At 52.2% G+C, this 22,096-nt stretch overlaps 6 protein-coding genes across 8 annotated transcripts; 2 read left to right on the top strand and 4 right to left on the bottom strand.

Moving 5' to 3' along the window:
• Nucleotides 1-1,287: 1,287 nt before the first annotated feature.
• On the bottom strand, nucleotides 1,288-4,666 carry PV05_07610 (uncharacterized protein). Its single transcript, XM_013460451.1, has one exon. It carries the CDS (start codon nucleotides 4,611-4,613, stop codon nucleotides 1,398-1,400), a length of 3,216 nt encoding a protein of 1,071 aa, XP_013315905.1. The 5' UTR covers nucleotides 4,614-4,666; the 3' UTR covers nucleotides 1,288-1,397.
• Nucleotides 4,667-4,773: 107 nt separating this feature from the next.
• Nucleotides 4,774-6,811, top strand: PV05_07609 (uncharacterized protein). The gene has a single exon (XM_013460450.1). It carries the CDS (start codon nucleotides 4,925-4,927, stop codon nucleotides 6,035-6,037), a length of 1,113 nt encoding a protein of 370 aa, XP_013315904.1. The 5' UTR covers nucleotides 4,774-4,924; the 3' UTR covers nucleotides 6,038-6,811.
• On the bottom strand, nucleotides 6,118-8,663 carry PV05_07608 (uncharacterized protein). Its single transcript, XM_013460449.1, has 2 exons — nucleotides 7,622-8,663; nucleotides 6,118-7,514 (listed from the first exon to the last, which is right to left on the bottom strand). The coding sequence occupies exons 1-2, from the start codon at nucleotides 8,121-8,123 to the stop codon at nucleotides 7,231-7,233; spliced, it is 786 nt and encodes a 261-aa protein (XP_013315903.1). The 5' UTR covers nucleotides 8,124-8,663; the 3' UTR covers nucleotides 6,118-7,230.
• A 1,058-nt stretch (nucleotides 8,664-9,721) lies between these two features.
• Nucleotides 9,722-14,228, top strand: PV05_07607. 3 transcript variants are annotated; one of them, XM_013460446.1, is made up of 4 exons: nucleotides 9,722-10,133; nucleotides 10,383-10,426; nucleotides 10,479-10,804; nucleotides 10,855-14,228. In XM_013460446.1, the coding sequence occupies exons 2-4, from the start codon at nucleotides 10,404-10,406 to the stop codon at nucleotides 13,863-13,865; spliced, it is 3,360 nt and encodes a 1,119-aa protein (XP_013315900.1). In that variant the 5' UTR covers nucleotides 9,722-10,133; nucleotides 10,383-10,403; the 3' UTR covers nucleotides 13,866-14,228. The 3 variants fall into 3 exon arrangements, with proteins under 3 accessions (XP_013315900.1, XP_013315901.1, XP_013315902.1); XM_013460447.1 differs by having other exon boundaries at nucleotides 9,722-10,244; XM_013460448.1 differs by having other exon boundaries at nucleotides 9,722-10,426.
• Nucleotides 14,117-18,385, bottom strand: PV05_07606 (uncharacterized protein). The gene has a single exon (XM_013460445.1). The coding sequence runs from the start codon at nucleotides 18,326-18,328 to the stop codon at nucleotides 14,579-14,581; it is 3,750 nt and encodes a 1,249-aa protein (XP_013315899.1). The 5' UTR covers nucleotides 18,329-18,385; the 3' UTR covers nucleotides 14,117-14,578.
• Nucleotides 18,386-19,064: 679 nt separating this feature from the next.
• On the bottom strand, nucleotides 19,065-21,944 carry PV05_07605 (uncharacterized protein). Its single transcript, XM_013460444.1, has 2 exons — nucleotides 19,632-21,944; nucleotides 19,065-19,574 (listed from the first exon to the last, which is right to left on the bottom strand). The coding sequence occupies exon 1, from the start codon at nucleotides 21,833-21,835 to the stop codon at nucleotides 20,015-20,017; it is 1,821 nt and encodes a 606-aa protein (XP_013315898.1). The 5' UTR covers nucleotides 21,836-21,944; the 3' UTR covers nucleotides 19,065-19,574; nucleotides 19,632-20,014.
• Between the last annotated feature and the right edge of the window lie 152 nt (nucleotides 21,945-22,096).

Genomic DNA, 22,096 nt, shown 5'->3' with positions numbered 1-22,096 from the left:
AAAGCCCGTACCCTTAACCTAACCGTGCCAGTCGAGCCTCTGTACCTCATACCTAAACAAGCAACACCGGCATCCCTAAGTGCTGAGGGACTCGCTTACCTAGCGTCGTCCAGGCGAGAAATTTGGCGCTTGTGGCTTCCTCCCGGCATGCCTAAAGCACCTAGTTTTCGCCTTTCCCCCTAGCCCGCAGGTCCGGAGATTCCGCCGTGCCAATGACCACCACTCGCAGCATAATGACAGCATTTGCCCTGAATGTGACATGCCACACCGCCCCTCCCAGGATTCAGTACTGTGCAGGAGCCGTGAGCGTAAGGATGCAAGGATAAATCACGCGCAACAGGCAATGTTCTGCTCGAGCGTACAGAACACCCGACAAAAATGCAAGGTATCGCCTCATGATTCTGAGTGACGGTACCTACAAGAGCCAGGCAACGGCCGGTGCCAACGCGGGGAGAGGAAATGACTTTCATCGCCAGCTCAGTCCGCTGGCCGTAAAGTTGACTGCGAACTGGACGAGTCCACGCGGTGCCGCGTCGAGCCAACTGACTCGGCGGCAGCCCCCACGCCGCAACCTCCAGATAACTCGCAACGATAGTGCTGTGAATAGCCAAATAATGTGCCCCATACCTGGGGCAAGCCACATTTGCGCGCACTTTGTTGCTGAAATCACTGGTTGACCGATTTATTTGTTGATGTTGATCCCAGGCCGATGCCAGCCTCACATTCCATCGACATCGGGGGAAAGCAAGGGTGTCCCTTGCATGCTGTACGTACAAACCAACCAGGCCCTTGAGAACAGGTTCCATGGTCATTTCCGCGGGGTCCAGCAATCGGTCACAGCAGGTTTGAAGGAGATATCTCAAAACAGTTGTAGGAAGGGGCTCTTGGTCGTCCACCCCAAAGTGTCTATCATCATCATTGCACTCTTGGCCCCTGGTTTCAGACGTCACAAACAACCATGTCAGAGAAATGTGCAGCAAAACAGTGGGTGAGCTGAAAGGTTGCAGGAGAACAAACTTCTGTCAAGCCCAATGACTATTTGTCACTCGGGGACCAGGATCCGCCCGTGGAAAGCGAGGTCGATAGCAAACCCAAAACCTCATCAGACTGGGCAACAGGCATTTTAGATCCAGATTTGACGTGGCGCCGGCAGGGGCATCCGAGACCCTTTGCCTCCATTCAGATCCCTCTACTGTGTATGGCGCATACTGACAGCTCGATAGCATTATTTCCAAAGGTGTTGTCCTTGTGATTGAGGTTTTTAGCGAGAGCCAATCCTAGTAGGTCGGCTGGGTCAGAAGGAAACCTCTTGTGTTGATATGTCCTCAAATGCCAGTCACAAACTAGTCAAAATAGATCGTCAAAACACTTTACGGCGAGATGTTCAATGGCTTCTTTCATGAGGATACAGCTTTGGGTCCGATCTGAATGGGGTCAGTATGATGGGGCGTGTCACTAGGCCCTCCAACGGGTCTGCAGAAGACGACGCCGAGAGCCAAGTCTACCAATTCGAGCTTCACTGGCATGTACGAGGACGGTCTTGCCAGTTTCTCCCATCCCTCGGGTGACTTCAGAAGCCGTACGGACAGATTGAAAGGTCGAAGCCAACCTCGCACACCCGTGTCGTCTTCATGTCGACTACTTTCAGGCTTGACGCGACGGATAATCATGACGTCCCAAGTCTCTGGCAATTGTGCCTCTTTGAAGTGAAAAGCCCGAAAGAGCGCACGGAATGTCCAGTGATGGTCACTCTTTATCGTGGGACCAACCCGGCGGAAGTTTTGCTCTTCGAGAATAAAATCCTCAACCATCTGGCGGCTCAGAGGCAGCTGTATCTTTTCCACATCATCCCCAGGTTTTATTAGACCATCCGCCACGGCCCGGATATACGAGTCGGCCTGCCATTGTGCAAGGAGATCACGGAACCGTCGGATTGGGCTGGTAAATTGCAAGTAAGCAGCGGTATCTAACCAGGCATGTGGTATCGGCTCTGCTGAGGTCTTGAGAAGAGGAAGTGCACGACCAGTGTCGGTGGCATCGCTTTTGTTAAGCACGGATAGAGGTGATCCAGGTTGAGTGGTCGCCCCTGAGAAACAAGCAGGTATGTTCCGATCAGCAAACCACTTGCCTGCCGACTCGCATGCGAGAATCATAACCATGGTTGTCAAAGCGTGATGACGGTCCATTTCGCTCAAGCGGAGCATGGAGACATAACGGTCGTCCACAATTTTGATTGTTGGATCTCCCATATAGTGGTAACTTTTGGAGAGTCGGTCCGGATTATAGCTTTCCACATTATAGACAGATGCCTTGAGGGCATTGCGTAGAGTAGGGAAATCCGCATATTCGGGAAGTGCGTTACGGCGTGCTCTGGCCCGGGCTTCCAGCAGTTTCTCCAGCTTTTGAAGCGTGGGTAGGTGCATTCGAGCCTGCTCCAAGAGATGTTCCGGCGGTGGTTGTCCCGGAATATGGTCGGTGCTGGAAGCTTGTCCGACGATTAGATAGGCTTGTTCTCGTAAAGGTCTTCCTAAAGCGCAGTGCACGGCAAGTGGATCCAGCGGGATTATATTGTGTATTTTCGACGGTCGGATCTGGACGTCCAGCACCTCTCCAGATTCTGTTATCAGAGTGCTGGTGGTCATTGTTGGAGAGTTCGCGCCGAGACTCATGGTAGTTGCAAATGGAGTCGGCAGCATATGCTGGCTGACTGTTTGGTGATACCAAGTTTCATTTGCCGCTCGAGCTCTTTTCGCAAAGATGTGGTCCGGACCGAAGAATGCAGACGGATGTGCCACATGAACGTGGATCCAGTAAGAGCCTGGAATATCGGGGTTGGGTTCAAGAGAGTAGCCATCATCTCTAAATTTGGTATAAATGGAGTCGACAACGAATACGGGCAGGTCTCCCATGTCTTGTCGAAGATCAGCCATGGAATCTTGGAGCAAAGCGCGATCTGGGGTTTTCGTCAATCCCATCTCATCGCACACTTTCTCAGACTCAGCAAACAGGAGGTCGATTTTATCAGCCCCTCTCCGCCCACGGATTGGCAGCGCTGTGTGGCGATCGATCACGTCTGCCCAGGGTGAAGACACTCCCAATTCCTGGAGGAGGAGACTGCCGATTTCGCGTTCGAGCCGCAGTTTTGGATAAGCCCCGATAGCGCGCAATATCAGAGACCCAATGGAATGGTGCTTGTTTCGGTAAACTGTAGGTGGTACGCGGATGTAACAGTCCCAGAGAAACTCGAGTATCGTGTGTTCGTCTTCCGAAAAAGTTATCCCGGTATCTTGTGTTTCGACCTGCTTGTCTGTGAAGGACTGGACAGAGCTCGGTCCCAGACAGCCCGTCGTGGTAGGAGACCGAAGCGCTCGACTCTTAAGGATCGAGCGTCTAGCTTTCTCGATGAACTTGGTCAGGGGGTTCTGCCCGAGGACCAAGGAGACGTTCTTCCCGAGGGCCGCATCAGCAGCGGCCTCCTGATATTGTCGAGCCCATTCGCAGACTTGTTCGAAACTTTTTGCCAGTTTTCGAGGCAGGAAAACAAACAAGGGGACGTTAGGATTCAAGACCACAGGTTGTATGATGGTGGAGTTCTTTCTCAGCTCGAGATATACGGCCATCTGGGCCTCGAAAGGAACCTCGCCCGGCTTTAGGTTGAGAAGTTCGGCGTAAATGTCATCAAGTGAGACACATCTGTATCTTTGATCATGGGCAATTTGCTCGTAAACGGTGTCCATCAATTGAATATTGCTTCGCCGGAAATTCAACACTGCTGCTGAGAGTGTGGCCATTCGCTGCATCAGAGCAGCCCCATCCACATGCGGCACGTCGCTAGCGAAAGATCGAGTGAGAGGTAGGTCGATTCCATCAGAGCGCATTTCTAACGGTTTCACTGGCAGATGCTTCCTGATTGGATCCAGGTCTTTCTCTGATGCGAAGCCCCTTAAAACCGGGCTATACCCCATTACAAGCTCATTGTCGGCGACCCATCTACCATCAGCGAGGAATACCTGTAGTTGGGGACCCACCTGGCCCAGAAAGACCCCAAACTGATCGCGACCCTTAGCGACGGAGGAGCGGCAGTAAAAGAGATCCCCATGCTCCAGTAGAGCCGCCGAGGAGCCTTCGAGAGTATCTTCATACTGCTCTAGGTCCGCATCTATTGGACCTTCGTCGGACGTTGTCTCCTCAATAAACAAAGAGTTTGGAAGTGTATCCAGCCTCCCGGAGCCCGTATATTGTGCCTCCGCGTCCTCGAGTTTGCTTTTTTGATTCCGTATGCTCCATGCTCTTAAATGGTCACGGATGACGGACTTGGCTGGATTTTGGTGATGATCGCCTGCGCTGAGGACCGAGTCTATAGCAGGTACATCAGATGTGGTAGGGATTTGAGATGAGCTGATCGAGGACCTCCTCCCATTCCGCGTCGAAAACCTTCTTCCCTTGATCCTTGAAGAGTCCGGAATGGATCGTAGATGTGCAAGATTGTAGATTCGCCATTGCGGCAAAGTTGAGAATCTTTGAGAAAACTGCAATCGACACTCGGCGCAGACATACGGCAGTCTTCTACTTATCGAGGAGGTTGCATGTCTTGTTGACGTCCACATGTCCATTCAATAGCAAGGATCTCGGGATGACAAGAGGGTAAATGGCAAAGCGCAGGTCGTGATGTCTGGACGTTTGGCTGCGACGCCTCCCAAAAAATTCTCCGCATGAAATGCAGCAACTCGAGAATCTCCAACTCACCACTGCTCCCTTACCGCCTGGTTGAGTTACTCATACCGATGACTCGACGAATTCTTCTGCCAGGCTGTGACGCATCGGATGAGTCGAAACCGCCTTGACATATGCTGAATATCTCTGTTCAGCTCTCAACGGATGATCTCTTTCTCAATTACCAAGACTCCCACCGCCCATCGTCACCATGCCCATGATACAGCAGCCCGCGAATCAAATCAAATTGACCAATGTGTCGCTTGTCCGGTACAAGAAAGGCAAGAAGCGGTTTGAGTTGGCATGCTACAAGAACAAATTGCTGGAATACCGCTCAGGCCTCGAAAAGGATCTTGACAATGTCCTGCAAATCCCCACCATTTTCCTCAACGCCTCCAAGGGCGAAACCGCCCCGAATTCCGAACTCGTCAAAGCCTGGCCAATGCAGGCACAGTCCTCTGAGCCCTCACACGGTGGAAAATCAAGCGGAAAAGGAGGCAAGAAGGCCAAGGGCAAGTCGGCAGATGAAGGCGACGATGAGAAGTCCTGGAAAGATGCGATCATAGAAGAAATTCTGAAGAAGGGCGAGATACAAGTCAATGCCAACGAGAGAAAAGAGTTGTTGGACAGAATGGAGCGAGAAATTGTTGAAGAAGTAGCCCAGAGAGTAGTCGATCCTCAGACCAAGAGAGTGTATACAACTGGCATGATCAAGAAGGGTCTGGACGTACTCTCCAAACAGGGCGGACACGTACCTCCACAAGACTCTCTCGGGCACAAACTTGGCAAGTTGAATCTAGGAGAAGGCGGCAAGAACGGCGCAGGCCTACCAAAGGGCTCTAGCGAAACAAGTGGCCAGGCAACTCCGATGACCGACGACGACAACGAATCGACGGGCACGTCAAAGGGGAAGAGGAGCGACATGCCCATGTGGACTGGTGTAGTGACGACGAAATCAGTCAAGCAGCAAGCCTTGGAAGCCATTCGGGCGTTGATAGCCTGGCAACCCATCCCCGTCATGCGAGCAAGAATGAGGTTACGGATAACTTGTCCAACCAGCGTCGCCAAACAGGCAGCGAAATCCAAAGCGGCATCTACAGAGGACAGCGCCGACGGCGAGCAAGGCAGAGGCACCATCAAAGACAGGATCCTTTCGTTTGTCGAACAAGTCGAAAGTCAAGACACTGTGGGGGAAGATTGGGAGGTCACCGGCTTCGTTGAGCCAGGTGCTTACAAGGCGCTGATGGACTTTTGTACTGCTGAGACAAAGGGCCGAGGAAGACTGGAAGTCCTCGACATGGCTGTAACGCATACTGACGACTGAACGAGTATGCTCGCACGGGGACGGCCACAAACGAACTCAGTTGCCGAAGGATGGGAAGAGCCTTCTGCCAGAAGAAGGCCCAGTTTTCTGCACTGGCGAAGGTATACTCACTCATCCACAGCATCGGATGTTGTATGCTTGTCTCAGCGATATCCTTCTATTGCTGAGACCCTCGTTTGACGAACGAGGAGGATGCAGCCCCAGATCAGGATGACGCTGATGCTTTCAGGCGGATGGTAGCGATACTACTTCGTCATCCCGACGTTCCGCCACTGCCGTGTATTCCGTTGCAATAGTCAACAACATGAAGCCACTCATAACATCTTCTCGTCTTGGGTCAGATCCAGTCTACCACACGGATGGATAAGGGTGATCAAATCATGAACAACTTGAGTGATCACGTCCAGGAACACCTCCGAATCGACACCATCATCAGAGCCCGAAGCCCGAAGAGCCGTACGACAGCGCGGACTCTCTACTGTTTCAGTACGGAGCAAATGCAGCGACGAAAGACCTGCACCGGTTATGACAAGGCGGTCGTGGGCGACAGTATGACGGAGGAATGGCCAATTGCGACCTATAAAGGGATTGTTGATGAGTTGTCATCAATATTCTCATGAATTTGGAGAAGGTATAGATGTATCTCTTCATCTCACATCAGATAGAGAGAAATACTTCTACCTCCAGCTGTACCCGCCCGACCCTTGCCTTTCGATCACAGGGATGAGGAGTCTATAATGCCATGCCAAATCATCATAGTCAGGAAGTCCCCTCCCACAATTTGACCGTTAACAATGCAGTGTTCATCCTTGTCCTCTGAGTGTGTGATATTGATTGTCCTTTCCGTGTAGGCCAATGCCGTCCCACAAAACTCCGTTAAATGCTGGTATGCTGTGCCGACCAGTTGCCCCAAGAAACTCCAGCGCCGATCAAATGGTTGGATGCTTGCTCCTTTGAATGCTGCTCGTAAAAATAAAGGTGAATTCTGTGAATTGACGTGGGACCAAGCTTCGTGCCGTGAATCGTCCATCATCGTCTTCTGCTTCTTCCTCCAGCAAATTGAAAAAGCCGCGACATGTTCTTTTCTATCATTCTTCATAACTTTGTAATACACACTTTCCCATCTATAATCGCCCATGTCATGATCAAGTTGTAGATTTGAATTTCGAATCGACGTGCCGCCGCTCCAGTCGTCACGAAGAAGCAATAGCAGACCTCCTCCCCATGACGGGCATTTGTACGTCGTCCAGCTCTCTAAAACCTCTGGGTTTCAACGTTGCGCGGGTCATGGCCTGCTCGAGCTCTTCGGCCGTGAACGGCGTATCGTGCGCGGTGATCTGTTTCGACAATACGATCTCGGGGACATCAATACCGATTCCGCTATCATGTTGCGTCAACTTTGAGCTTGTGGTGTTTGTGTTTGTGTTTGCTTCGGCAGGGGCGGATGCCACGGCGGTTGGGTGTTCGGATATACTCGCTACAAAACAGAGTTTCGGTCAGCAACGGACATCGCAGAAAAACAGGGGAAAGAGAAACAGAAAGAGAATGAGAAGGAAGGAGGGTTGGGGTCCGGGTTAGACGTACTACTCGCCGTCTCGACATCCACATCCACATCCAGCGCCGTACTCGCCGACAAGCTCTTCTCTCGACTCGTACTGCCCGAGCTCGAACTGTTCGCGTGGCTTTCCATTCGCAGGCCCGATAAAACAGCAACAGCGGCGTGGTGGGTGTGATCGTGCGAAGGCCGGCGACTTGGTGCTCTGCTCTGTACTCTACTCGGCGCACGACTCGTCGCTCGACTCTGTGCTTTTGTGCCACCGGGGCTAAACGTGCCGGACAGGGCTAGTGATGACCGTCGTCTTGCTGAGGAGAATGCATCTGCGAGGCTGAATGCTGCGAGGCTGGCTTGGTGTTCCGGATCGACTTTGCCTCTGTACTTGGACCGGGGGATCTCGTGCGGCTTGTAGTATTCGATGTCTGTGCGCTCGGTATAGTATGTCTCGCCGGGCTCAGGGATGTGGCCGGTGCTGGTGGTGTTCTTTGGTTTGGAGGAGAATGTTTTTCGTAGTTTTAGTCGGAGGCCCATCTTGCTCTATGAGGTGGGGGGAAGTATTGGGACGGAAGGGACTGCGCTTGTCTTGAGAGGCGGTGGCTGTGTCGTCGGGAGGCAGTATAGGTAGGCTCGTGTCGGTTATGTACGGTGTCGATGAGGACCTGCTGAGATTTGATTTCAGGTATGGAAGCGCTATCGTAGTATTTGCAGCGGTATTCAAGGAGTCCAAGGTTTAATCAGGCGAGATATGGAGAATAGGGTGATCAGCGGTATATGAGTCTGGATTCCAGGTTCCGTTTGAGCCAGACGTACGGAGTAGAATGACGAGACAGTGGAAACGACCGGTTGTCGAGTACCAAAGGTAGTGGGGGCCCAGGCGTTTGGACAAAGCCGGAAGAAGCAAAGATGGGATAAGACATGGCTTGAGTGTTGCACCGAGAGTTGTGCGTAGATTGTGAAGTACCCACTCACAAACAGTTTCTGGATAGCTATCACCGAGTTCCAGAGTGTTGTTGCAACGTCCAGTTGTGCAGGAGGATCCGTTGTGCGGCGAGATGAGGACGTTGACAGGCCAGCAGGTGGAAGGATAAGCCTCGACCATCCGACAACTCCGTCGTACGTAGGCCCGATAGGCAGAGGCCCGGGCGGCGGAGTTGAAGGAGCACCACTGAGCACCCATTGGAGGAGGGGAGCACAAGGAGCAGGGGCCAACTCTCCACTGGGCTCGCAATCCTACCTCACTAAACCCATTATTTCTCCTCCTCCTTTCTCCAGATTTGCCGCCCATGCAATGCAACCGGGTCGGAGGGCATACCACATTGTGGTGTATGTAAGAAGGGGCAATTCCTGCGAGCAGAAGTAATTTCCGATGCACAGGTGATATGGCAGGAGAGCTGGCTTGGTTTGTTGAATTTCTTCTCGAGAATCTCGTGTTCACACAAACACGGATCTGCACCTCGTGTCAGGCTAGGGAAGCCCAGTGTCACCTTCTAGAAAAACCTTCTGCCAGCAGTGCCAGGGGATCACGCCTGTTCTGGGCCTGGAGTGGCCTGTCCGGCATTTTGGTTGGGTGGCAATTGCAGGTTCCTTGCATTGGAGGTCTGGCCGGTGCAAAGCCTGGCGTTGGCAGCTCACCTGTCACCCTGTGAGATCGCTTCCTTTTGCAGCGTGTCGGCCGAAGTGCAGAAAATATAGGCTAAAACAGTTGTCTATGATAAGGGGCCGCGCTTTATCGAATTGGCGGTTCCGGCGTTGCCCTTTTCATGCTCGGCTCACCTGAAACGTCTGGTGCATGCAGCATCTAGATAAGGGAATTGCTCGTAGTCACGGTAGTGTATCTCAAAGGCATCGGTTGGTCGATTAGCGAGCCTGTTTGTTCAGGCATTTGCACATGTACGTGCTTGCAACCAGCTGATAAGAAGGTGGTGGCTTACAGAGAGAACAGAGAACACACACACACACGTGACACAGTACTGACACGTGACGGAGTACCCTCAAGATCTCGAGCTCGACGGCAGAAACTCGGCCACAACTAACACGTGATGAGTGAATCATCACGTGATGGACTACTGTGGACTACTGTGGACGACTGTGTAGGATATGCCGTCATCAATCACCTGGCACCCAGGTCTTTTTGACGCGTGGCTCAAGCACCATGGGCCCGTCTCAGCGAGTAACTTCATGGCCAACTTCGGTGCTGCATCTGTGCCCTCTTTTCTGTCTGGTGTCGGTGGTGGAAAAGTGGGTGATGATGTAGAGAATTGCCAACCTTATTGACTCAGTCACGCCCGGGGCAAACGCCTCAGTGGCCTACTACTCGTCACTGGGTGCTCCTAGGTAATCTTGGACCAGGATCTGACGATGGGCATGTCCATTTGGGCGGAACGATGACTTCATCAGTATCACCAAAAAGCTGAACACTTGCATCCTGAGTGGTTCGTCTATTTCGCCATGGATCTGAATTCACCATGCCATCACCACCATCACCAGTTTGGCTCGTCCACGACTGATCTCTCGAGCTGAATTCGCTACCCCACAAACTCGGTCAGTGGCTAACCATTGCTTCTGTCCAATTGCCATCACCATGACCCGCGTTTTCACCTGCCCAGTGCACTGTCACACTGTGTGGCTTGAATATGCCTTTTGACAATCAAGGTATTTTGGCCTCGTGCAAACAATGATGACGCAACTCGAGCCCATGCGAGCTTCACCGTGTTTTTTGTTCAGCATCTCTTGCCCTGGAACACTGCAACCATCTTCACAGGCTTTGCCTAATATCACTGACTGCTCCAGGGTGAAAAGAAAGTGATAGAGATGGACAAACTGAAATCAGTACTGTGAGTATTACGCATCTGGACTTGAGCGATCCTAGCCTGACCAAGATTCAAGGCAGCCCAGTTCTAACAAGGAAGATCCTGAATCTACCACAGCTCCTTCAGGTCCTTCCGGTCGAATAACTGGACCAGGTTCTCATTTTCCAAGAGACGAAACCACATCTGACGAGAACATCGGCACCGCTGCCATTGGCGAAACCTCTACCTACAGTTCACACCACCTCCGCAAAGGTGACCCAATTGGCAACGTCGCCGACACATCTTCGAACGACCCTACCACTTACACGATGCCTGAACATACATACGGATCATCAAACGCCGGCGTGCCTGCAGGTGCCGCAACTACAGCAGCGTCTCTAGCATTCAACAAAGACCCGACCAGTATGTCTACTGATTCTCGCCATTGATGTCTGATGCTAACCGAGTAACAGCCTCGCATATTCCAGGAGCTTTCCCCAACGACGAACCATCTACGTCCGACTCGGCTAGAGCTGCTTCGGCAGCCACCTCTGGAATCACTGGCGCCCAATCTGGAAGAGAACCATACGGCTCTAGGGGCCTTGAAGCTGCGACTGGCGGAGCAGCTGGCACTGGTGGCTCGACTGGTTTGGGTCAAGGTCTGTCTGCTGGCCGTGGTGATACACTCGCTGGAGCTGCAGGTGAGAGAGAACTATACAGCTCTAGAGGTGTTGAAGGTATGACAGGCGGAGCAGCTGGTACTGCAGTTGAGAGAGAGCCATTCGCCTCTAGGGGTCTCGAAGCTGAAACCGGTAGAGGAGCTGGCACTAGTGGCTCCAGTGGGTTGGGTCAAGGCCTATCTGCCGCTGCTGCAGGTACAGCCGCTGAAACTGAGGCTCACCGACAGCCATTCACCTCAAGTGGTCTTGGTACAGCTCATGATGCTACCACCTTCGCCGATTCGGGCCAGATGCCATCAGCTTCTCCTGCCGACCGAGCTGGGGACTACAGTACAGCCGAAAGATCGAGAGCACCGTATGATACTGGCCCCAGTCATGCCTCCACTACCGGCACCTCAACTGCCCAAGAAGAGCCCAACCATTCTGGGACGTTTGGGAAGATCTTGGGAGCCGTGGGTCTTGGAGCCGCTGCTGGTGGCGCAACTGGAGCTGCTACTAGGGAAGGTGAAAGTGACAAGCCAGGTCTCCTATCAGAGACACGGGATCAGCCAACGACTACCACAGGTGTCAGTTCCTACCATGCGCCTACTAAATCGGAACCTACAACAGGATCTGGACATTCACCTTCTCACCACCGCAAAGAAAGTATCCCCACCACCGCATACCCTGCTGGCCAACATTCTCCTGCCCCCATCAGCTCTCCTGTAGGTGGTACAACAGCTGCCGCGGACGAACCTGAACGCAAGGATCATACTGGGCGTAATGTAGGCATGGCGGGCGCAGGCTTAGGTGCAGGTGCGCTAGGCGCTCATGAGTATGAGAAGCGCAAATCACAACCAGGTGAAACTGGCGAGTACAACAATGCGCCTGGTGGTCAACAAACAACTTCGGGAGCCCCTTACGCTCCGGCAACAAGCAGCACCGGCACAGCGCGAGACATCAACCAGAAGCCAGCTGCGAGTACGCCGTACAGTGACCCCTCTCCAGAAAAAGATTCAAGAGGGTATGGCAAGACTGCTGCCGCTGCGGGCTTGGGTGCAGGCGCTGCAGGAGCCGGTGCATATGCCATAGAACACGAACGGAACCGACCTGAAACTGGTGATCTTCGTGCAGACAAGCCCTACACAGGTTCTGAAAGCGCAGCGCAGCCTTCCACCGGTGCTACCCAGATGCCTTTGCAAGAGAAGACTGCTGCTCACCACGCTGCGGGCACGTCTGCCGAAAGACCTAGAGATACGACACCAACCACCCAGACGGATGACCATCACACTGGGCGTGATGCTGCTCTGGCCGGTGCGGCAGGTACTGGGGCAGGCGCTTATGGCGCGCACGAATATGACAAGCATCGTGCTGAACAAGAGCCTACTACAAGTCGTCATGAGCCTGTGACATCAACTAAGGACACCAGAACCGCAACCAAGGACACCAAAACCACTGCTCCCGCAGCCACAACAGGGCATTCAGAAAAAACTGCCAGGAATGATCCAACAACTGAGCGAGAGCACGACAAGAGCCATACTGGCCGCGACGCTGCTCTGGCCGGCGCTGCTGGTGCTGGTGCCGGAGCATATGGTATGCACGAACATAATCAGCATGAGGCCGAGGAAGTCGAGGCCCGACGGCAAAAGGATCTTGCTGAACAGGAAGAGGCCCGACAGAGACAATTCGAAAAGGATCAGAGAGCAGCGGAGAAGCTAGCTCACAAAGAGGAGAAGCAGCACCAGAAGGACATAGAAAAGGAACATAAGCTTGCTGTCAAGGAGGAGAAGAAGCATCAGAAGGAAATCGAGAAGGAAGAGAAACATCACCAGAAGGAAATCGAGAAAGAAGAGAAGCATCACCAGAAAGAGCTAACTGCTGCCGAGACTGAGCATCACAAGCAGCTCGAGAAAGAGGAGAAGGCCCGTCGTGAGGCTGAAGAAGCCGAGAAACACCGACGTGAGAAGGAAGGCGCAGCCGCTGCCGCAGCTGGAACAGGAGCTGCTGCATATGGTGTGCACGAGCATGACAAGAACAAGGACAAGCAACAGCTGCCTAGCAAGCATGAGCAAGAATCTCTTGCAACAGCTGGTGCTATTGGGAGAGGTTCGGCCGGCGAAGGCCGTCCTGCTGTCGTATCCGATGAGACTGGTCACAACGTCCTGCATAAGGACCCTCCACAGGAGAAGAAGCCTGGCTTCTTCAAGCGTATCTTCAAGCGACGCAAGAACAAGGATACTGGCGAAGACGAAGATTACAGCACCGACGAGGAGGACCATACCCATCATGGCCGGCATGCCGCTGAAGCAGGCGCAGTCGGTGCTGGTGCTGGAGTTGCAGGTGCAGAGGCAGCCCACCATGGCCGCCATGAATCAGGCACAGCTACCGGCACAACTACAAGCACAGATCATCACCCGAGCAAATATGAAGAGCAAACCGGTGGTCTTCAGAAGCCATCCTACAACCCATTCTCGAAGGGCGATCACGGTGTTACGCCTGTTACCGCCACACATGGCGCCGACACCAATCTCGGAGCAGGTACTGGTACCAACCAGTACGAAGGCTCTTATGAGACTAGACCTACCGGAGCATCAACTGGCATGCGTGAGCCTACTACACATGCCGAAGCAGGAACCGGGACTTATGCGACAAGACCTACCGAAACAGCAGCTGCAACTACGGGTTCGATTGACCCCGAGAACATTGGCGGAATTGGAGGACATCAAGGCCACCAACACCGCGAAGGAGGTTTTGTCCACCGTATCGGCGAGCAGTTGAAGCCTCTGCCTGATGAGAAGGGTGACCATGCTGCTCACCACAGCTAGATGTGCCACCAATCTCAAATCCTTATTTCTTTTCCGAACGAACATCGACATCGCAGCGTCATTGCTCTATCAAGACGACTAATCCAAGATGGAATGGGCATCATGCGGTCTCCTCTCTGCTCCTTCGACTGCGACTTTGCAACTCTGTGCGCGCTTATGATACCAAGTCTGCAAGACACTCACTGCTCGTTTTGTACACACACGACAGCATGCTTTATGGCCTTATATTACTTTATATCCGCACTAAGGCACCCGCACGTACTCAAGATGTCCAGTTCAAGTATTTCATTTCGCATCATTTCACACCAGTTCTACCTTTTTAATTCAAGAGATGAAAATTGGAATGACCGACGCAGATAATATTTTCAGCCTGTCGCCGAGCAGAACCATGGCTCATTAGGCCAACCTGAATGCATCTTGACGCCCCATGCTGTGTGATAAGTATACTGATACAAGTCCAGCTCTACGCCTTTCGCTCACGTCCTTTCTGGTCTTTGGCCCCCAATCCCGTCGACATGCCCGCAAAAGTTGAATCATAAAATCACAAATGCACGTGCAGAAGGTACATTCAGCCAACCATTCCGTGCTCGCGCGCTGCCAACATGAAACCCGCCCTTGACTGATTGCCACTATCAGGACTGGTCGGCCCTCTGGTCGTCCGTGTTCCTGAATCTGCCAACATGGATCCCAGCCGCTGCATCCTGAGCTCGTTCCTAACGACTTCTCTTGGTGTACAGTCGGGCGGCAATGTTCATGCTCCACAACTCTTGGAACAGAAGTTTCGCCGCATACGGCAGATAAATCTGGCTGATCTTGTTCTTGTTATTGCAATTCTTGCACTCGAACGTGTTCTTCTTGAGTTTGGCAATGACGGTCATCAGCCCGCAGATATCGCAGACATGCACTCTGAACGGATCCGAGACGTCGAACAGGCGCTCCTTCAAGAACGAGCTGGCGCCGTGGGCGATCATACAGTCGCGCTCCATTTCTCCGAAACGCAGACCACCGTCGCGAGCACGACCTTCGACGGGCTGGCGAGTGAGAATTTGTGTTGGACCACGAGCACGAGAGTGGATCTTGTCGTCAACCATGTGGCGCAGACGCTGGTAGTATGTTGGGCCAAGGAAGACTTGAGCCACCAACTTCCTGCCTGTGTGGCCGTTGTACATGACCTCGAAACCTCGTGATTGGTAGCCCATTTTTCGGAGAAGATCCGAAACTTGAGTGACGGTGACCTTTGTGAACGGCGTGGCATCACCTTCATCACCACGCAACGTCGCCACTTTGGACAATTGGCACTCGATCAAGTGAGCAATGGTCATCCGACTAGGAATGGCGTGCGGGTTGATGATCAGGTCAGGCACTATGCCCTCTCTGGTGAAAGGCATGTCTTCATGGCGATATGTTATACCAATAGTACCTTTCTGACCATGACGAGATGCGAACTTATCACCAATCTGGGGAACTTTCGTGGTTCGAACACGGACCTTTGCAAATCGGTGGCCGTCACTTGTGGTTGTAAGCATGACTTGATCGACAATTCCTGACTCAGTGGATCGAAGCGGAGTCGAGACGTCGCGCTTGACGTGCTGCTTTTGTCTCTGGCCCAGTTCTTCTGCGTCAGGCGCCATGGGAGCGGTTTTGCCCATGATAATGTCCTCGCCACTAACACGAACACCCGGTGCGACGATACCGTCTTCGTCGATCTTGTCGTATGTCCCATGCTTCAGTCGGAGGGTATCAGCTCTCGTAGGCCTCTCGAACTGTTCAACTACCGAATGGCCCACGCTCTTTTCCTGGTCTTGGTAGGCACGATAGAACAGCGACCGGAACAGGCCACGGTCGATAGAGCTCTGGTTCATTATCACAGAGTCTTCTTGGTTGTAGCCGGAGTAACAGGCAATAGCGACAATGGCATTCTGTCCTGCGGGAAGCTCTCTAAATTTCAAGTAATCCATAGCCATTGTTCTGGCCAGGGGCTTCTGAGGGTAATACAGAATATTCGCCATTGTCTCCATGCGCTGATCGAAGTTTGTGAGGAACACACCCATGGCCTGCTTACCCATAGCAGATTGGTAAGTGTTACGGGGTGATTGGTTGTGGTCGGGGAAGGGAATAATGCTGGCGCAAACACCCAAGATCATACTTGGATGGATCTCGCAGTGAGTGAAAGTGTGGGAGTATGGATTGAGAAGGGGATCGTTTCTGCTCAGCGGGTCGTCTTCGCTTTCGATCTCCATTCCTAGCCATCTGGCCTTGGAGTCGGCCAAGGCCTCGGGCGTCATGACGAGCATAGCCGTCTCTTCTTCCTCAGCATCGAGATATTCGACAACACCGGATTCGAGTAGATCTTGCCAACCATAAGGTTTGACATCGTCGGTGAACTGAAAGCCACTCTCTTTCAGGTAGTTTGTCTGATCGATTTTGGCGATGTGGTCCTTATTGAGAACCAGATTACCCAGGTTTTCGGATGCACGATCTGTCTCGACAACGAAGAGCGGACGAACAATCCTGCCAGAATCGCCAGAGATCTTGAATTCCTTCTCCCGAATATCCCAAACCAGACTGACTTGAGAATCGAAGACGCCTTTTCGTCGAAGTTTGCGAAGGTCGTCAACAAGCCGCTTAGGATCGCGCAGTACAACTGCAAACCAAACACCATCAACAAAGACTTTGGTGGCCTGAGGATTCAACCGCGGCTCCCAGTCTTCAAGTGCTTCGACATGCTTGGTAAGGACGTAGTTCATCAATGGTTGAGTCTCATAAGAGTTTGTGACCATTGACATGAGGGACAAGTTTTTGACAAGACCGCAAGCTTGCCCTTCAGGTGTCTCTGCCGGGCAAACATAACCCCAGTGGGTATTATGGAGTTGACGTGGCTTTGCGATTTTACCTTCCCGACCTATGGGAGCATTGGTTCGACGAAGATGTGATAGAGTGGAAGCAAAGGTATAACGACTGAGCACTTGAGAAACGCCAGCTTTTGCCTTGTCGAGCTTCTTTTGGTCGCCCCAGTTGCCAGTTGCCAGCGAGTATTTCAAGCCACTCGTGATAATGGGATGCTTGAAACCTGCATGGATATTAATTGCTTGGCCAGCTTCAACACGCTTCTGCATGTATCGGAAGAAATCCTTGGTGGCCTTGTCGAACTGCAAGCGGAAGAGATTGGTCATTAGTGGTCCAGCCAGGTCCAACCGCTTCTTTCCAAGATGATCTCGATCATCCGGCTCAGCACGCCCGAGAGCACACTTCAGCAACCGATTGACCATGTAGCCAAGGAAGAAGGCCTTGCGAGCAGCAACATCAGGACCTTGTCCGATGTGAGGCAGGAATTCCTTTTGTAAGATATCCATAGCATGCTTTTGTCGTTCGTGGCTCTTTAGGGTTGGGATATTGCCACGACGAGCAATGAAGTCTCTTGCCAGGTCCGCACCTTGAATGGGTTGTCCTTCTTGCAAAGAACCCATAAGCATATCCAGCATTTCTTTGTCGCTCTGATCGAAACAGATCTTCTCCAAGATGTCGGCGTCTGAGACGATATCCAACGCTCGAAACACTATGACGAGGGGAATATCCTGCTTGACATATGGCAGCTGTACTCTGATGGGGTTGTCGATCTTCGTGCCATCCGGACCATCAACTCTGCGGAAGAGCTTGACAGTACACTGAGACATCATTCGGGCTCCGCGATCGATAACGGATCTGATTTCGGCGAGATGTGTAAAGGGAGCAGGTGCAGCCTTTTGAAACACCTGCACAATATTGCCAGCACTTCTCTCTTGAGCGATGAGGACCTTTTCACTGCCGTTGATGATGAAGTAGCCTCCCTGATCGTAAGGACATTCTCCCCATGCGAACAAATCCTTGTCACTCTGAAATCTTTCGCTCTTGAGGTGGCAAGTCATACTTCGAACCATGATAGGGATTTTCCCTACATAGACATCCTCCTCTTCGTGGTGTTCTCCCTCTTCAAAACCCTCACGCCAAAATAGCTCGGTACCATCATCTCTCATCACGCCTTGATCTGCACTTTCATCATCCCACGGCTTCTCCTTTGCGTACCATGTTTTCTTGCTCATCTTCACGTAAACAGGACTCGCATAGGTGAGACTTCGTAATCGCGCTTCGTGAGGCATGCAATCTGTGGTGGTTCCATCTCCCTCGACCATGTTTGGCTTGCTGAGCGTAACTTTGCCAAATTTGACTTCGTGCCTCTTGATGACAACCGGGTTCGGATCATCTTCGTCGACATTTTGTGCGTGATCTAATGTGATACCTCCCTTCTCATTCACCAAATCCTGTAAGCCAGATCTCATGAAATGGTTGAAAGAGTCGATCTGCATGGAGGCGAGTTGTTTGATGTCGAAAAAGGAACTGATGACTTTCCAGCAGTCTTCAGACGTGATATCCGAGTCCACGGCCTCATCTCCATAGTAGCCGTCGACATCTTCATATTTCTCCATCTTGAAGATACGGCTACTGTAAGATGAGGATAAAGGATGAAGTTGTCCAGATGTCCTGGAAACTTTGCGAATTCTCGCCTTCGAGGATCGCGACTCGGGAATAAAGCGCAGGCGCAGTTGAGTCTTGGCATTAGCGCTATCACGTGAATTGTATTACTCAGCAAGGCTGCGTTTTGTGAGGCAAGGCTACCTTTAGGTAACTTGGGATCGTCATCTTCGACCCGAAAGAACCTGATCACATCGACTTCAGCTGTTGACGACGTAGACTGAGCACTTTCCCAAAGACAACCTTCCTCCGACGCACCTACTATAATTTTTCGCACCATCCTTTCGGTAAGGTGACTACGGCCGAGAAGCCAGCCAAGCGTTGTCAGCTCCAGCTGAAGTCTTGCGCACTGTGCGGCGCACCATCTCCACGGCCAATACGACTTGGCTTGTGACACAAGACGATGCCAACATCATGTCTACTGGCTCATATAGTGTGGCGGCTGACCGTCATGCTCCTTTCAGCAAATGCTCGTACTTGCGCATCGTATCCTCAGTTCTTGATTGCCTTGCTGTAGTACGCTTAGGTAAGATACGTACGGAGGGGACCTATCGTCGCCGTCACGATTGGGGACCTTCGAGGACGGTTGGTGTTAAGGTAAGTGAGAAAGCGAGGTTTAGGCACGATGCATGTTTTCAGTTACAACACATGAGGGACAGTGGTTGCGTCCGATCCTGGCTCGGTACGCCTCCGCCCTCTATATAAACACAGCTTGTCTGGCCGGTTGCCAGAGAGATTGTTGCGTTCCACAAGCTCAACAGCCTCAACATCCACCCAAACACCATACCGATCACGATGCACGGATCTTGCAACTGTGTCGCTGTCACCGTCGAGGCCAATATGCCTCAAGATGGCAAACCCACCGCATTAATTTGTCACTCCCGCAACTGCCAAAAGTGTAGCGGTGCAGGTGCGTATATTGAAGCATCAGCTCGACTACCTTCCAGCGTCGACTGACGTACGGTACTTAAGCGGGTGCATCTTTAATGATTCTCCCCTTGTCGGACCTTAGCTTCTCAGGGCCGATCAAGCCCTATGAAGACAAGAATACAGACATCGGTCGTTCTGTCCATCGTCACTTTAGTGAGAAATGCGGGTCGTAAGTTCGATCTGTACCCGAGGCTGCTATCGGAGGAAGAAACATGACTGACATGGCCATGTGAATAAGGCCAATCTACCGGTTGCTGAAGGAGATGTACCCTGGTCAAGCTTGTAAGCATATATCTCCAGGTTGTGTATCGGGGAAATATTAATGACCTATCTGGTGCGCAGTTGTAAGGACGTCGCTCTTTGATGAGTTCGCTACATCGCCCCCAACTCCAAACATGGAGCTATACACAAAGATCGCTGGATTTGGGACCATGAGATCGAAGGCGCTCAACAGCTCGAGATCCAAGGTTGAGCCGGGCTGGAACGCTGCAGAACACCAACTAGGTCAAAGAAGACATCTCGATTCTTTGACCACCGCGACGCTGACCAGCATTGCAAGAGTGGATCAGCGAACTTAAAGGACGTTCAGAGAGGGCGGTAGAGAGTAAAAGAGACAGTTTGAAATGGGTATCAAAATCATGTATTATCGTCAAAAGTCATACATTTGTTGCTGGATCGAATTAGCTGTCTTGCAACCACAAACACTAACATTATTTCTCAACGCACAATAGCAATGCTTCCAGCATTTCTTCAGTGGCCTTTGCCTCTTCGCTCTGTCCAGAGTCCATACCATCTAATTGATCTCGTAAACTGCGTTCCAAGACCTTCAGCCCGTCTTCACCAAGGAGCACGGTAATGGTCTCCCTGGCCCCATTATCTTCCGCCACCATCCAGCTGAGGATCAATTCAAGAGCTTGGAGAGAGAAGAGACCTGCATCAAGTCGGCGAGACAACCACTCATCGGCATGCTCTTCTGCCTCAGCATCGTCCATGTCTTGCCGCTCCTTCTGGATTTGGGCATCGATCCTGATGAGCCGCGTTTTGTACTCTTTCCGCAATTCCACCAGCTTCTGGACTTTCTCGTAGTTGTTTTCCACAAATTTGGCGAGTGTGCGTATTCGTTCAGCAGTTCCGCCCGGTAAGTGCCTTAACAAACTTGCGAGGATTCCAATCAGATGTTCAAGCAGACTTCGCTCCATCTTGTGACTTTTCATGAGCATCCCAAAGATCGTCTTCAAGCCGGCAGCATCCACGACCCGCATAGAGACAACCACCGCATTGCCGCCGCTCATGGCGTGATCGAGAATTCTCAAGGCTCTGGCTTTTGCAAGTCTGCCTTCCCGTAGCATGATCAGACACAATTCGACACCTTCGCCCTCGACGAATTTCTCGCCAGCAAGCCTCTCTTCGACTACGCAGGCTAGGCAGTCGAACAAATTCTCCGCATATTCTTCCTCGTCCGAGTCCTTTTCCGGATCCCGCTTGCGGTATACGCTCAGTAGCTCTAGCAGAGCGTCCACGCCCTCTTTCTGCGCGAACCGGTCTCGATTGCTCCTATTGCTTTGAAGCAGGATGGCCAAAATCTCAGCAGCATACTGTCGGTTCTGTCCGACTTTTCCTCGCGCATGTGCATCGACTTTCCTTATCCGTGAGAGCAGCCACTGCATGAGTGTGTCCTTGGAGCCTACAGCGTCCAGATATTGTGTATCTGACAAGATATTCTCCAACACGTTCAAGATATGGTATACTCCTGCCCGGTCGCCTTCATTGTTCTCCTCGTCCAGTCGACTCAAGTTGCTCGTCAGCAGATCAACGAGGTCGCTTTTGATCATCGTCTGCACCAGCGATTTCCACTGCTCTTCCGTCGACGCCGAGTCCTCGTCCGTAAGTTCGGCGAGTAATTCGCACACTGCGATCGCGATATCGGTGTTCTCGTGTGCGAGCAAACCAACCAGACTGTCGACGCAGCCCAGCTTAACGAAATCCTCGTACAATTCGCCATGCTCGCTAAGGAGACTGAGTCCTTTGATCTCAGCGTCGAGATCGGCCTCGCTGCCCACGAATTTCATGGGCTCGCTCTCGTATTTCGCGCGTAGTTCCGCGTTCTTATTGATCTTCCGCTCGAAGTTGATTGCAGTCCGCCGCAGCCACGCCGAGTCAATCTTCTCCTCGGCATCGCCGGCTTCATTTTTCTCGATGTAGTCTATGACTTCGCGTTCTTGCTTCGTCACGCCTCCACCAAAGAATCGCCCCTCTTCGTCGTCGCCAACTTCGTCCTCGACGTCATCCTGCGGCCGCGCAGGTCCGGCTTCGACGTCCTCGTCGTCCAGTATCTCGTCTTGCACGAACGCGGGCGTGCCGCTGGACGACTTGGATACAGACGAGTCATGGCCATTGCTGCGTGGGGAGGATCCGTCGGTCAACTTGGAGGATTTGTTGGAGAGGACATGGGTGTGTACCGCGGTCGGGTCTTCGAGTTTGCGTTTCGGACCGGCATTGGGTTTGCGGAAGAGTTCGTCTATTGAGGTCATGTTCGGCAGAGACAGGGCGGACTGGATCAAGGCATCATTGCGGACTTGAAGAAGAAGGACTATCCAACGCGTGGGTTTTGTTAGAGATTGCAACAAAATAATGTCTCTCTCTTTGTACGGAACGTTTCGGTGTCTCCAATTTTCAGATACTCGGGTGACCTGCCTGGATCAGGACGAGGATGGGATTTCTCGGAGACTGTAGCCGGGTTCGCCGGACCTTCCATTTTAGGACGGACCGATCCTTAGAGCCGGCGGAAGCAT

Source organism: Exophiala xenobiotica (assembly GCF_000835505.1).
Source record: "Exophiala xenobiotica strain CBS 118157 unplaced genomic scaffold supercont1.4, whole genome shotgun sequence".
Classification (NCBI taxonomy): domain Eukaryota; kingdom Fungi; phylum Ascomycota; class Eurotiomycetes; order Chaetothyriales; family Herpotrichiellaceae; genus Exophiala; species Exophiala xenobiotica.
Note: the sequence above shows the minus strand (reverse complement) of the source record. Positions and strands in the feature narration are given on the sequence as shown.